This window comes from Aricia agestis, chromosome 2, assembly GCF_905147365.1.
Source record: "Aricia agestis chromosome 2, ilAriAges1.1, whole genome shotgun sequence".
NCBI lineage: Eukaryota > Metazoa > Arthropoda > Insecta > Lepidoptera > Lycaenidae > Aricia > Aricia agestis.
In genome coordinates, this window is record NC_056407.1 from 21,563,058 (window position 1) to 21,578,179 (window position 15,122).

General features: G+C 35.0%; 1 protein-coding gene across 2 annotated transcripts in view; it reads right to left on the minus strand.

Moving 5' to 3' along the window:
- The window catches only part of LOC121738048 (ATP-binding cassette sub-family G member 4-like), a 156,694-nt gene that overhangs the window by 107,344 nt on the left and 34,228 nt on the right, over window positions 1-15,122 (minus strand). Inside the window, exon 1 of one of the 2 annotated variants that reach the window (XM_042129864.1) lies at window positions 14,718-14,942. The exons of the other annotated variant lie outside the window; for it this stretch is intronic. Within the exon in view, the coding sequence (XP_041985798.1) occupies window positions 14,718-14,856 (139 nt within the window). The 5' untranslated portion in view covers window positions 14,857-14,942. Of the gene's footprint in view, window positions 1-14,717; window positions 14,943-15,122 lie in introns of those variants that run through there. 2 annotated transcript variants of the gene reach the window in all.

The window sequence follows — 15,122 nt, forward strand, 5'->3', positions numbered from 1 at the left end:
AAGTACGAACATCTGTTTAATATAAATTACCTCCTTGGCTATCATCTGGGATCGAACTAAGAACTTACACCCCCACAACACCATGAACATTGAAACAGTCAACTAACATGATAGAGTAGACCACTAAAGACATATTAATGTATATTATTTTACTATATTATATAAGTAACACGCAAAAGCAAATTGTACGATTTTCGAGGATTTACCATTTATCAAGTGGTATGTACCTGTGTGTTTAAAATATGGCTATTAGAGTTATAACTTATAATACATTAATTATTATTATCAAAACAAATTAACAATTTTTGTTGCTTCTCAGCATAAAATTCTAGTTTAAAATCAAAACCGGTCGATCCACATCAAACGTAACATTAAACTGGGATTTCTAGAAATTTACATAATTTCCTGTTCGCTTTTAGAAAAAAATGCGAATATTCATGGTTATCAAAATGGTTTCAATTAATATACAAATTTTAACAACAAATAAGTAATTTAAACACAATCTAAGTATATAATCTATACTATATCTATACTAATATTATAAATGCGAAAGTATCTCTGTCTGTCTGTCTGTCTGTCTCGCTTTCACGCCAAAACTACTGAACCGATTGCAATGAAATTTTGTACACAGTTATTCTAGAGTCTGAGAAAGGACATAGGCTACATTTTGATGTGGGAAAATATCTTATTTCCATGAAACATATCGATGAAAATGAATTCGCATTGCGCGTGGCCAGCGCTCAACCCGGGGGTCCTGGGTTCGAGTCCCGCAGGCGGAACAAAAAGTTTTCAATGTTCCTGGGTCTTGGATGTGTATTAAAATAAAATTTCAAAAATCTTAAACATATTTTATGTATAATACTAGCTGTTGCCCGCGACTTCGTCCGCGTGGAATTTAGTTTATAGCGCGCGGTGTCAACAAAATTTGTGTCAAATTTAAAAACTTTTTAAAACCCTGGTAAGTGCTTCCGGTGTAGCGCGGCCCTTAATTAATCAAAATACCCAAAAACAGCTATGCAGTGTGCACATAATCTATACTAATATTATAAATGCGAAAGTATCTCTGTCTGTCTGTCTGTCTGTCAGTCTCGCTTTCACGCCAAACGCCAAAAGTATCTCTGTCTGTCTGTCTGTCTGTCTGTCTGTCTGTCTGTCTGTCTGTCAGTCTCGCTTTCACGCCAAACGCCAAAACTTCCGAACCGATTGTAATGAAATTTTGTATACAGATAGTCTAAAGCCTGAGAAAGGACATAGGCTACTTTTTTACTGGAAAAAAGGGTTGTAAGGGGGTGAAAATGCGTAAATTTGTTCAAATTAAGTTAGTTCCAACAATTCATAATAGATGGCGCCGTGCGTCTTCTACATCGCGCTGACGCTTGCTCAAAAGTCTTTCTATAAGACGTGGTATCATCTTTTTAAGTTTCGATTTTTTTCGATTGTTATATCTATTCTACGGTATTAAATAACTCAGTACTTTATCTGTGCAGTGACGTAACCTTAAATCTATCAATGATAAATAGTTTATGGGTAAAGTTGTGTAATTGGAGGGCTAAATAAGCTTTAAAATTTGGCATAAAATATAAAGTTTAATATAAAAAAATGAAATACTTATTGTGTGCACACTGCACAGCTGTATTGATTTAAGGGGTACCAGGGTTTTTTTATAAAAGCTTTTGACACCAATTTTGTTGACATCGCGCGCTATAAACTGAAGTCCACGCGGACGAAGTCGCGGGCAACAGCTAGTATTATATAAAACTCAAAGTTGACTGACTCCTTCATCAGATCACCACTTTTGTGAATATAATACCAAATTGGGATGATACCAAAAGAAAAATTTTGAAAATTGGTTAACAAACGGCGGAGTAATCGTTGAATATAAGAAAACGAACATAACACCTCCCCCATTTTGAAAGTCGGTTAAAATTGTAGCCTATGTGTTATTCTGATGTATAAGCTATATTATTGTAAAGTTTCATTAAAATCCGTTCAGTAGTTTTTGCGTGAAAGAGTAACAAACATCCATACATCCACACATCCACACATCCATACAATATACATCCATACATCCATATATCCAAACAAACTTTCGCCTTTATAATATTATATGAATATATATAGTAGGAAGTAGGATTAACATACTGAGGGGGTGAGCACTTGAGCAGGTATTTGAGAATAACTTAGCTTAGAAGATTGTTAAGTAGCCGCAGTGCCGCACTCAGAGATATTTGATGAAAATGAAAAAAAATCGGCCAAGTGCGAGTCAGACTCGCGCACGAAGGGTTCCGTACCATTATAGAGCAAAATTAGGCCAAAATTGTGTTTTTTTTTTATGGGAGCCCCTCTTAATTTTTTATTTTATTTTAATATTATATATATTAAATAATTTAAGTACACATATAACTTAGGACTTCGAAAAAATTCAAGTACATAATTCTGTTGCTATTATTGATATACTTAGAACAAAAAGGCCAAAAAATCAAGTTTGTTGTATATAATATTAATTTTATTATTTTGTTTTTGTTTTTGCTGTTATAGCGGCAACATAATAATAATTAATCTACATATAACACACGACCTGTGTGCCAAATCTCATAACGTTAGGACAATTGGAAGTGGCCTAGAGGTTTTGATTACCGGTCAGTGAGTGAATGCCAAAATTAGCTATTTTCACAAGGAGATATTTCAGGATCTACCGAAGCTATATCTATTAAATTTGGTATACTGCCTTAGTCCTACTAATATTATAAAGGCGAAAGTTTGTTTGGATGTATGGATGTGTGGATGTTTGTTACTCTTTCACGCAAAAACTACTGAACGGATTTTAATGAAACTTTACAATAATATAGCTTATACATCAGAATAACACATAGGCTACAATTTTAACCGACTTTCAAAATGGGGGAGGTGTTATGTTCGTTTTCTTATATTCAACGATTACTCCGCCGTTTGTTAACCGATTTTCAAAATTTTTCTTTTGGTATCATCCCAATTTGGTATTATATTCACAAAAGTGGTGATCTGATGAAGGATTCATAAGTAATCGAGGGAACTCCTCAAAACTTATAGGAAAACATGTGGTGACTTCGAATATTTACAGAATAAACTTAATATACTATAAAACAATGAGAAATACCTATATACAAATTTTAAGAACTAAACGCTTCAATTACACTAAAATCACGATATCGGCAGAGAGAAATCCGTCACACGTCCACATAGCACCGCGCCTCAGCGATCACTGTCGGTTTTCATGCGAGAGAGAGAGATGTGAAATGTTCACTCAGAAGCGTGGATACATTTTTCGTTTGTTAGAGGAAAAATAAATATTGTGGGAAATCTAGATGTCAGCCGAAAATTAAATCGGGCAATGTTTGGATTTTTGTAAAAGGTATTAAATAACAATTTTTTAAAGCATAGATTGTATTATTACTTTAGTTAGAACTGTTTAAAGTTCCCGAAAGATGTGACTTTGGTATTTTTTTTTCATCCAAATCGGACAAGCTTTTCCAAATATAATCAAAAATCACATATTTTTTTTTGTGCCAATCAATGAAATACATACGTCTAGAAAACTGCACAAAGATGTCAAATTGGCAGCTGTCTGCGCCTTATGGTCAATTATTGGTCACCTATGGCCGTTGAACCGGTCTTGTGATATTATTATATTCTTACATAAAATACGTTTCTGGAATATTGACTATGAAGCAATAATAAATTACTTATTGCAAATTTGTCATATTATAGGCCTACATCCCTACATCTAATATTATATTATACAGGGTGTAACAAAAATAAGTGATAATACTTTAGGGTGTGTACGTGTTCCTTGTATAGAGTTCACTGTGAAAGTAGCAGCGCTGAAAGACCAACATTTTTTTTCACTTTTGTATGGGGAAACTCGTGACTCTCGGACCCTTGCCCATACAAAAGTGAAAAAAAAATTTCGTCTTTCAGAGCTGCTACTTTCACAGTGAACTCTCTACAAGGAACACGCACACACCCTAAAGTATTATCACTTATTTTTGTTACACACTGTATAAAATTATCGTGTCCACAGTGTTTGTGCGCGTAGTCGCGAACTCCTCGACTAGGGCGCAACCGATTTTCATAAAATTTTGTATCATGTACCATTGTACATTTACCTTGGTACATTTACCAAGGAAATTGATTCCTATGCAGTTGACGGACCTACGTCATTTGGCCGGAATATGTCATTTCAATGTAAGTTGTGATCTGTCGGCTGGGTATGACATCAAGCGACCAAATTACTTTGGTCTGCCATCTGCATAGGAATCAACTTCTCTGATAGTAATTCATTAGGCCTGAGAATAGTTTTTTTTTTAACTTTTTATATTGATACGAGAAATAATTTATATGGCAAAACAACGTTGCCGGGTCAGCTAGTAATATATAAATAATGAATATTTATTTCGTTTCAAGACTTTAGAGAATGCAATACTAGCTGCACTATTAGCAATGCAATACTAGCTACAGCTGTTGAGAATGAATATAGAGGTAAGCAGCTACAATCTACATCTATCAGAGAAGTTGATTCCTAGGCAGATGGGGGACCTACATAGTTTGGTCGAGTTACATCAAACCCAGCGGACAGATCACAGCTAACATTGAATTGACATGATCCGACCAAATGACGTTGGTCTGTCAACTGCCTAGGAATCAATTTCCTCGATGGTACATATTCCTACTACAGAACGGCAAAGAGTTAGTTACCTGCTTTGCACTTTGTATGACTCAGCAGTCAGCACTCACACAGCTGATTTTTAGGGTTCCGTACCCAAAGGGTAAAAACGGGACCCTATTACTAAGACTTCAATGTCTGTCTGTCCGTCTGTCTGTCTCCATGGAGACTCTCTAGCTATCACCGTTCTTGAGATACAGCATGCTGTATCTCAAGAACGGTGATAGCTAGAGAGTCGAAATTTTCACAGATTCAATTTCAACAAGAAACGTGATTTTTTTATAATTTTTTGCTCGGTATCAATAATAATAATCATGATGACAACAGGTATCCACCTGAAATGTTCACAAGATAATTTATAGTTTTATTTAAGTATACTTTAATAATAATTTACTTATAATAAAATTAATAATTAAGGGGGGCTCCCATAAAAAAAAAACCTTTTTTTCCTATTTTTTCTCTATAGTGGTATGGAACCCTTGGTGCGCGAGTTCAAATCGCACATGGCCGATTTTTTTTTTCATAGCAATACAATACAATATGTCAAAGCAAAGACGTCACTTCAAAGAGCTTTGGGGGCCCGAAGCTCTTTGAATAGACGTCTTTCCTAAATACGAAAATAGCCCCAAATTGGCGCTATTTTGGTATTTAGGGCATAATATTTACAGACGCGATCGCATCTTGGTATAGATGGCATAAGTCTTTGTCGTGCTAACTGCCATATTTTTGAAATCAATAAAGAAGCTTATAGCTAAAGGTGGCGCGACGAACTAGATGCGTTTGATAAAGAGTGGCCAACAACATGTTTGATAAAGAGTGGCCAACAACATCACAGAATCGTGAACTTTGGAAGGAAAGAGGGGCCTTTGCCCAGCAGTGGGACACTGTAGGCTGATAATAATAATAACAATAGCTAATTCAAAATACCACGAGCTCGTCGTTATATACTTGCAAGTTGCGGCTATTAAGTATAACACGAAGACAATAAAATACCTATTTAATTGATCCATAAAATATGTATAAATCTAATTAATGTTAACTCTAATTTGTTAACACATTACACAACCTAATAATATAGGGAAAATTAGCATAATCGTTTATTTCCAGGTAATTAGTATAGAGGTGTTGATAGATTTAATAATTTCATCAAATTAATAAGAATGCCTTGATAGGTATATACTTATATATGTTTAACTTTAACCTTAACTTTGACCACATAATTTGACAGATGACAGCTGGGCCGACAAGGCCCTAAACTCTGGAAGAAGCATGTCACGTGAGACAAATCTTATTATTTACGTTGATAAGAGAGTATACATAATGATAATGGAGCTGTGGAAATTGAGAATATAAAAGGTTATTTTAATACATCATAGGAAATTTTGGTACGTCGTTTAAACGAACTCGTAAGTGGAAAAATTTTACTATTATAATCTACATACATCGTGAATCACACTAAGGCCGGTATAAAATATAGTCAGTACTCAAGATGCATCTCGGTCTCAAGACGTGATTCGGCTCTATGTTTGGTCCAAATTTTGACAGCCAACCAATCACAGAGCCTGAACCGTGTCTTGAGACCGAGATGCATCTTGAGTACTGGCTATTTATACCGGCCTTAATAACTTAACTCCAAGCTTGAAATAACATTGTAACTTAAATATTTAGGGTATGTGTCTAAAGAATAGTGATTTTATTAATTCGGGAAAAATGAAAATACAAGATTTACATACTAACTGGCAGCAGTGCCGAATTTAATACTATAAATAATAATAAGACAGACAGACACACTTTCGCATTTATAATATTAGTATGGATGCATTAACTTAAACAATATTTAAACAAATTAAATTGTTTTTGCGTATGTTCACGGTCTATTTGCACAGTTTCGGTTACTATCTTGCACGTGAGGTCAAGGGTTCCCGCTACATTTGAATATGGAATAATAAATTTCCTTATAAACAAATACTGTATATCCACTGTCCATATTGTCATAGTTGGTCTGATCTACAGCTTGTCAAGAAAGAGTCTAGAACTAAAAGTTTTTATATATAGGAATTATATTAAACTACTTGTCAACACTATACTGTACTCGGCGAAACATGGCGGTAGCGGTCATTGACTCCCTGTCAAAAACTTGTCATTTTCTATACGAAGCCGCGATTGACAACATCTGACACTTCATTGTCAATCGCGGCTTATATAGAAAATGCCAAGTTTTTGACAGGGAGTCAATGACCGCTACCGCCATGTTTCGCCGAGCACAGTATATTTAGGGAATGTTATTATTCGACAAATTTACTATTCGAATAATTCGAATATTTTAAAAAACTTTTCGAATAATTCGAATATTATTCGAATAATTAAAAAATATTGAAAAATGCTGAAAACTCTGAATAAAAGTAACAAAAAGCTTCGTACAGCCATATACAACCTATTTTGTTAATACTATAAAATAAGCAATTCTTATTTTTACTTTTATCAACATAAATCTTTATATATGACGTAGTTAATTTTTATTGTGAAAGACTTAAAAAATGTATATTTTAAGGTTGTAACCTTAAAATATACATTTTAAGGTTACAGCCTTAAAATATACATTTCTGGGCAATAAAAGAAAGGCTGTAAAGTGTAAACCGTTTTCGATCGTAGCACCTTTTACTTTTCTCATGTGATTATGCTTAAGTCCTGCTAGGCAGCAGTTGAGAGTAAATAATAATATGATATTCGACGTTATGATAACTGTTCAATAATACTAAGCCAGCTTACCCGTCTTTTTTAAATTTTCGATCCACGTTCACCTAGTTCACCTAGACGGCTTCTCCTGTGTCAATGTGGCTCGAAATTTTAAAAAAGGGCCACTAAAAACCAACATCACAACAAAGAAAAAAAATTGCAACGAAGCCCTGGGGGAGGGTGAAACAATCCTAGACCTGGTGAATTTAGTATCTTGAAGTTTGATAACACAAATAACATGATATTAAGGAGCCGTCGACATTTTTTGATACTGTACTAACTGTTTCAATTATAAGTCGAGGACTGCCGTGGTAAAGCTATTGAATAGCAAATTTTTATCAACTTGTCGAATAGATCACATTGCGAGCTTTAAGCCAGAAAGGCATTTAAAAAAATATCTTTTATATTTTAACTACATATTTTAAAAATCTCAATATTGCACTTACATTTATTACCTTCTTAAAAAACGAGTTTGTTTTATATACACCCTTCTGGCGTAATGAACATGAACAAAAATGAACTAAAAACATGGTCAACGGCGACGATGAATGGTCGTTTACTCACTAGTTAGACGAAAAACAGATTTATATAAATCATTAAAGATGTAGAATATTCATAAATAATATCATTTTTCTGAAATAAACTTTATTATGTTCTTATTCCATGTTAATTTTATGTTTGATAGCATTTTAAACAAAAATAAAAAAATATTTTTAGTATTCGAATTATTCGAAAAATAATTTGGCGAATATTAGAATAATAAAATCGTGAATATTCGAATAAAACGAGTATTCGAATATTCGAATAACATACCCTAAGTATATTGCTTATTACTATTATATAGACGCTACGTAGCCGTAGCGTCTATCGCAGGGGTTCCCAAACTTATTTTGTCTACTGCCCACTTTGAGAAAAAAATATTATGTTTTAGCGCCCCCTTTGTTTCAATTTAAAATGCATTCAGATTAAACAAATAACCCCCCCAAGCCTCTACGTTTTATGTAAGTAGTTATTGCGCTTGTCACTCATGGATCTAAAGAATATAAGGCTGAATATAAAGCCGTAAGAGAGAATATAAGGCAAAAAATATAAACACTAACAGTTGACTATGAAATACCTAGTCATAAAAGAAATATAAAAAATATACGATACGCTACGCTCAGATTTTCAATCAATTTTCATCTGATAACGAATGTTAGAAAGACTTCAGCAAACATAATATCTAAGTCAAAATAATTTAAGCTAGCACCAGCCGCGGTGCGCCCGCGCAGCGCGCCGGCGCGGTTTGAACTTTGAAGTGATATACCTAATTCATAATGAGGTCACAATAATTTACATCGAGTATTCAAAATACGATATCGCCCTTAGGCTGGCCTCACAAAGCCGGAATTTCATAATCGGAAATTCATATTCTTACAGATCGATCTATGAAGTTCATAATCTGAAAAAATCAGAATGTGTGTGGAGCGTACTGATATTGTATGGCATTCCGGTCTTTCTGAATTAATAATATGAATTTCCGATTATGAAACTCCGGTTGTGTGAGGCCAGCCTTAGAATGGAAACATTTGTCACTTTATTGTCAATCACGGTTTGTATACAATAATAGAAAACGATGAAATTATATGACAAGAATCGTGACAGGGGTTTGAATGACCTGTATTTTTTAATAATACTTTATTTTAAATGTTTTATACCTTAGAAGTTTTATGACTAATGTCTTAATGACACTAAAATTCCCATTTAATTACCTACATAATAAACGGACTAATTAATGAATATAATGAAGTTATTACTTAAGTAATACATAATAAATCATTTATATTTGACAGCGTTGACTTGCGGCAGCCGTGACTGCGGAAATAAGTACGGTAGGTAGTTGTACTTCTTTTTTTTTTTTAAATGAAATAAGGGGACAAACGAGCAAACGGGTCACCTGATGGAAAGCAACTTCCATCGCCCATGGACACTCGCAGCATCAGAAGAGCTGCAATAAGAGTATTCCCTCTTAAAAGGTCGTTACCGACCTTTTAAGAGGGAATAGGGTAATAGGGGAGGGTAGGGAAGGGAAGGGAATAGTTGAGGGTAGGGAAGGGAATAGGGTAGGGGTTAGGGGATTGGGCCTCCGGTAAACTCACTCACTCGGCGAAACATAGCGCAAGCGCTGTTTCACGCCGGTTCTCTATGAGAACGTGGTATTTATCCGGTCGAGCCGGCCCATTTGTGCCGAATAAATAAATCTTCAAACATGATTTTATGGTAGATTAATATTGTAATCGGTAATTTCCAAACGAAATTGAGTTGTCACACAGAACACTGGAGAGGCGGCCAATTAAAATCATACTGGCCGAATATGACAAAAGTTATGGTTAATTTTTAATTAATGAAAATTATTATTTTTTAACAAAAAATTAAAAAAATTAAAACCGCCAAGGTAAAAACAATAAGAATATTAATTAAAAATTATTAAATAATTCTTTAAGCAAAATCTTACTTTTTGGTAGGAAATGCTTAGTATACTTCTAATAAAACCAAAATCATCGTAATAATATTACGATGACAAAATGTATATGAAAACATATTATCTTTTCATATACATTTTGAGGAATTCCCTCGATTACTTATGGATCCATCCCATCATCAGGTCACCACTTTTATGAACATTTACGTGGGAGAGCCATGCTTCGGCACGAATGGGCTGGCTCGACCGGAGAAATACCACGTTCTCACAGAAAACCGGCGTGAAACAGCGCTTACGCTGTGTTTCGCTGAGTGAGTGAGTTTACCGGAGGCCCAATCCCCTACCCTATTCCCTTCCCTACCCTCCCCTATTCCCTTCCCTACCCTCCCCTATGCCCTTCCCTTCCCCTCCCATCTCTACCCTCCCCTATTACCCTATTCCCTCTTAAAAGGCCGGCAACGCAATTGCAGCTCTTCTGATGCTGCGAGTGTCCATGGGCGACGGAAGTTGCTTTCCATCAGGTGACCCATTTACTCGCTTGCTCCCGTTTTCATAAAAAAAATGAACAATGTACCAAATTCGAGTCAAACCCTATAAGTACAACACAAAAAGAATTTCGAAAATCGGAACACAAACGGCTGAGTAATCGTTGAACATACAAAAGAAATAGATACAGCCGAACGTATTACCACCTCCTTTTTGGAAGTCGGTCAAAAAAAGAAGGAGAAGGAGAAAATGGTTCGGAGGCAATCTGAGGGGATTCCGAGGTGGAACGCGCTTGCATTCAAGTGTTTGGCGGACGCCATAGTTTCAATTGGAAATTATTACGACGAATTGTAGTTTTATAATCTGTATTAGTAGAAACTCAAATAAGAATAATCTATATACATATATATAAAACTCAAAGGTGACTGACTGACACGGTGATCTATCAACGCACAGCCCCAACCAATGGACCGATCGGGCTGAAATTTGACATGCAGGTAGATGTTATGACGAAGGCATCCGCTAAGAAAGGATTTTGATAAATTCCAACCCCAAGGGGTTAAAACAGGGGATGAAAGTTTGTATATTATAATACTTCTTAACGCGAACACGGGCAATAGCTCGTTATTATATATTATAGTAGAGATAGATTATAAGGTTGTATTACTTCGTACTATTCTCTCCTCGCTCATCTTCCCACGCCACTGTCTTGAACCAGCACTTTACGATGAAGGCCTTTCCTAATAACGTGAGTGAAGTTCCTTCATATTTGTTTTTTTTTTATGAAATAAGGGGGCAAACGAGCAAACGGGTCACCTGATGGAAAGCAACTTCCGTCGCCCATGGACACTCGCAGCATCAGAAGAGCTGCAAGTGCGTTGCCGGCCTTTTAAGAGGGAATAGGTTAATATAGTAAGGAAGGGAAGGGAATAGGGGAGGGAAGAGAGGGGAATAGGGTAGGGGACTGGGCCTCCGGTAAACTCACTCACTCGACGAAACACAGCGCAAGTGCTGTTTCACGCCGGTTTTCTGTGAGAACGTGGTATTTCTCCGGTCGAGCCGGCCCATTCGTGCCGAAGCATGGCTCTCCCACGTATAAAGTGCGTCTGAAAAATGTTTGTATAACTGCTAAAGGTCTAAACCACTGATAGCACTAAATGAATGTCATTGATTTATTTTTTTACTAGCGACCCGCCCCGGTTTCGCACGCTATGTCACTCACAGAAAAAAATATTTAAAATCGATACAGTAGTAGTTTTGATTTATATTTACTACTACCCGTGGCCCGCATTGGCCGGTACCGCCGTTTTCATTGTGTACAATTACACTTATATAGTACACTAGCTGTTGCCCGCGACTTCGTCCGCGTTAGTATAGTAGATCACGTCCCAAGTATTATTTATTGTACAAAAATATTCAATGTACAGCATTGACTTTCCTACGATTTTATTATATATAAGTAGATAGATGTTCCGCGCGGCTTCGCTTGCGTAATTTAGGAATATCACGCGACCGTACATTTTTCCGCAAAAAAATAGCCTATGGCCTTCCTCGACAAATAGGCTATCTAACGCTGAAAGAATTTTTTAAATCGGACCAGTAGTTACTGATATGAGGGCTTTCAAATAAGCCCTTTCATATAATTTCCCCCGTTTTTTCAACATTTTTCACTATTTCTTTGCTCCTATTAGTCTTAGCGTGATAAAATATAGCCTATAGCTTTCCTCGATCAATGGGCTATCTAACACTGAAAGAATTTTTCAAATCGGACCAGTAGTTCTTGAGATTAGCGCGTTCAAATAAGCCCTTTCAAATAATTTCCCTCCGTTTTTTTCACATTTTCCTCTATTTCTTCGTTTCTATTAATCTTAGCCTGATAAAATATAGCCTATAGCCTTCCTCGATAAATGGGCTATCTAACACTGAAAGAATTTTGCAAATTGGACCAGTAGTTCCTGAGATTAGCGCGTTCAAACAAACAAACTCTTCCGCTTTATAATATATAATATATATACCTAGTATAGATTATTTTGATAAATCTCGTAGGGTTCAGCCTGCGTTTGCAATGTAAGCGGAAAATAAATGTAATTATTTACGACATCTCACATCACATTAGAAACCTCACAAATAACAGTATTTCTCCACTATTTAATGAATGTTATTACTTATTAATTATTATACTTATAAACCTTCCTCTTTAATCACTCTATCTATTAAAGAAAACCGCATCTAAATCCGTTGCGTAGTTTTAAAGATCAAAGGGACATGAGGACAGAAAAAGCGTATACTTACTATACTGTCAATACTATGTAGTGATGATACAAGACAGTTAAACATTTTTTATTCATTTTCCTCATTCATTCAGCTTCTCCCACATTCAAGAATTATTCAAGAAGCGAATAAAAGAGGAAAATGCTTATGAAAGTAGGTCTTCTTTCTCGTCTATACAAGATGAAACTTTTGTGATGAATTATTATTATCATTAAGAATGTAGTAGCTAGAGGTATATAATATACGAGCTTTAGCCCGCGGCTTCGCTCGCGTTAAGAAGTATTATTATATACAAACTTTCATCCCCTATTTGAGCCCCTTGGGGTTGGAATTTATCAAAATCCTTTCTTAGCGGATGCCTAGTGCCTACGTTATAACATCTACCTGCATGCCAAATTTCAACCCGATCCGTCCAGTGGTTCGGGCTGTGCGTTGATAGATCACTATGTCATCAGTCACCTTTGAGTTTTATATATATAGATTGAAAGATTGAATGATGCATATTTTATTCGGAAGCATTTCGCACGGATTCATTCGAATTGCGGTTTAGTTACCGAAACGGTAGTTGCCAGCGGGGCTAAAATGGTCGCTTTGGAGAATCATATATTGAATCATAATATGATTCAGTTTTCTTAAATCGCAAAATGCAAGTCTGCTTGCAATTCATGTCTAGTTATTCGTACTAATTTGACATTTGTCAGTTTGACAGTTTTGGCAATTCATTTGCTGAATTGATTGAGAGGAATTGCTAAATGTTACCATTTTAGCCCCGCAGTTGTCGTCATGGATGCCCGATGCTCAAAAAGCAGTTATAACTGATTTTGATAAAGCGTAAAATTGATTTTGATAAAAAAAAAACTATAGAATTTGACAACACTCGAGCCAAACGTCTGCGGACCTAAATGGTCACATTTTGCAATTCTTCTCAAATCGATTCTGAAAAAGAATTGTTAAAACTGTCAAACTGTCAAAATATTAGTACGAATATTATATGAATTGCAAGCAGAGTGAAAATTTTGCAATTTTTAAAAAATGAATCTTATTATGATTCATAACAATATTATGATTATCCAAAGTGACCATTTTAGCCCCGCAGAAACTCTATAAATAAAAAAAAACGGCCAAGTGCGTGTCGAGCCACGCGCAATATAGGGCTCCGTTGTACCGCTAGTTTTTGATAATTTTTGTATAGTCAATGAATATACATTTATAACGTGTTTTACACTACTAACATTATCTCAGTTACGTTCAAAGGAATTTGAACCAAAAGTTCCTTTGTACATTGCCGAATACATTTTTTTAGTTGATCGACTATAATTACTCAATAATAATGTATGAAGTCTTCCTAGCCATTATAGTTTTCTTTTTAAATTCAGCATATTTCCTACTCCCGTGATTTTTTTCACATTTCCAGAAACATTCATTTAGCTGGTAAGTACAAAGTAATAAGTAATAAGGGGCTGGTGTAAGACACTGGACTCTAACGATTTTTTCCACTTTAAAACTTCATATTTCACAAATAGATCCCTAAATCAGAAAATTATCTGAGAATACTCATAATATTTTTTAAAAACCTATCCAACGATACCCCACATGGTGGTAAATTTATTAATAAAGCAATAATTATTGTAGTATACTTAGTTTAAAGTTGAAACTGATAAAATGTGACAAATATTTTATTATTTTTGTAAAATTATTTTTCCGAATTCAAATTCAAAATGGCATTAAAATTAAAATAATTAAAATCTTATTCAGATAATATTAAAATTTGTTTAAATTTTTTCTAACTTCTCAGTATAAGTAATTAGACGTAATTCCTGATAAATGTTATCAAACAATGCATACTTTAATTTAAATTTATTATAATTTACATACTTAATACAAATTTATTTTTATTATCACTGTATGTAATGTAATGTAATCTTTTTAAGGAATTAATAAAGGCTTTTATATATTTATATATCACTAAAGACAGCGCAATAGTTTTCCTATAAAAATAACAGACGATGTAAAAACAATGCGTAATGCCCCTAAAATTAAACTTAAAAAAAAACAACTTACTTTTTCTAAACCCGAGGGATACATCCAGGCATAGGTCGTCGAATTCTATGTCGATAGAAGCGATAGCTTCGCCGGTGAAGCTCTTGCAGCTCCTTCTATCAACATCAATTTGTTCCACTGTCAGGGTAGCCATTTTCATTTTTTTTTATATTTCACTTTATTCTCATATTATTCGGAATAATTGAGCTGAGGACGACTCGACGCGTCTACGCACGGCGCGACCGCTATCCACACTATAGTATCGACTAACTGCGCCCTGCTGTTTACTTTAAATACATAATATTTTATTTTCGCACGTAAATCACACGTAAGTATATATTGTAGTTTCTTAACCTTTTTTTGAACTTGAAAATATCTGTTTTCCAGACGTTTTTTTGATAAGCGTTTTCAGGAACTGATATCTCT